The 1,477-nt window shown below is 27.2% G+C and overlaps 1 protein-coding gene across 1 annotated transcript in view; it reads right to left on the bottom strand.

The window, feature by feature from the left end:
* Window positions 1-590: 590 nt before the first annotated feature.
* LOC136795125 (uncharacterized) overlaps window positions 591-1,477 on the bottom strand; it is a 13,596-nt gene continuing 12,709 nt past the window's right edge. The window contains exons 4-5 of the mRNA XM_067044721.1: window positions 817-972; window positions 591-721 (exon numbers count right to left, since the gene is read on the bottom strand). Of these exons, the coding sequence (XP_066900822.1) occupies window positions 662-721; window positions 817-972 (216 nt within the window). The 3' untranslated portion in view covers window positions 591-661. The remainder of the gene's footprint in view (window positions 722-816; window positions 973-1,477) is intronic.

The following is a 1,477-nucleotide window of genomic DNA, read 5'->3' as shown; positions in this document are numbered from 1 at the left end:
CAGGGCTAAAAAAGATACAAAAACATAGTATCTTTTTTAGCCCTGACGAAGCCCTGCAACGTGGGGCGAAACGTTGGCTCAATCAAATAGTATAATTATCTACTATTTGAGTTTTTTTTTACCGCACCCGGACCATATTCCATTCATCTCTACGCACAATCAATCAAAAATCTTCCAATAAATCTATTTATTTTAGAAAATACAATGAAAATTAGAACTCCTCATTAAATACTTTATAGCACATTAAACTAACTATAATTTGAGTTCTAATTGCCATCTGTACAAAAGTAATTACTGATTTTTCAGTACATTTTGTATGAAACGTTGAAATTTAAAAAACTGTATTTCGGGAACTATTGAACGTAAATATGTCTATTAAGGCTCGTATTTTATTAAATTTAATCCAATTTAAATGAAGCGCTATTGGGATTTCTAATTCTGTTGGTAGTTGTAAAGATATAGAGCTCCGAATGAATACAATTGTTTTTTACTATATTGAAAAAGCCGCCTTTTTTTTATTACATCCTAAGTAAATTTAGCAGACACATCAATTTTTACTAGTAATTATATATAATTTTCATTAAAGTAATCAAAAATTAGGGGGAAATAATTTTTTCTCCTCTTGGGCTCTTGTACTATTTATATAATTATCTTTAATCCTTTAGATCTGTCTATCGTTGGCGTTAACCAGATTGTAGTAAGAATAGGCAGAATTCAAGACCTGAAAATAAGAAGATAATAAATAAAATTTAATTCTATTCATATATGTTTATTTTATTTTATTTTTATTTTGTTTATAATACTCCAGACACTAACCTTTGAAAAGGAATCGTAGTTAATGAGTAATATATTGTGGAAGGAAAAACTCAACTGTTTCGATGCCATAATTTGAATAATTTTTATTGTGCTGGTAGTCTTTTTATTTAAATAATACCACTTTATGTTATATATCTCTTCTCTCAAATCTTCTCCCTAAGATATAAAAATAATTGGGTAAATCATAAAAAAAAAAAATAAAAAAAAAAATAAAATGAAATAAATTACAATATTCACACCAAATAGGTTTATTTTATCTCTTAGACGTTTAATATTCAATTTCGTCAATATATTGACCACCTGACCGATATATGTAGTGACAATAATATTGAAACTGAGTGCGCTCAATAATATTGAACGTACAAGGTGAGTACGTTATGGGTACGGGTTTATAAGTGCGAAAAGGGTGACCAAGGGAGCATGTGCCCCTTTTACGCACAACTCTTTGCTTTTAACACTCCTTAGCAATTCAATAATGCATTTATATAAATTTCAAATCGATATGGTGTTATATCGATATTTTAGAGAGTTATATATGCATAGAGATATATATATTAAGTCAAGAGAGAAACTCTTTATTAAAAAAAAAAAAAAGATTTTCTTATTGTTTTAGTTCTTTAATATTTTTCACATTTTTTTTTCATTTTTTCTATTTTTTTAT

Source organism: Halyomorpha halys, unplaced genomic scaffold, assembly GCF_000696795.3.
Source record: "Halyomorpha halys isolate HHAL.00 unplaced genomic scaffold, Hhal_1.1 Scaffold323.1, whole genome shotgun sequence".
NCBI classification, from domain to species: domain Eukaryota; kingdom Metazoa; phylum Arthropoda; class Insecta; order Hemiptera; family Pentatomidae; genus Halyomorpha; species Halyomorpha halys.
This window is presented reverse-complemented; position numbering and strand designations above follow the sequence as displayed.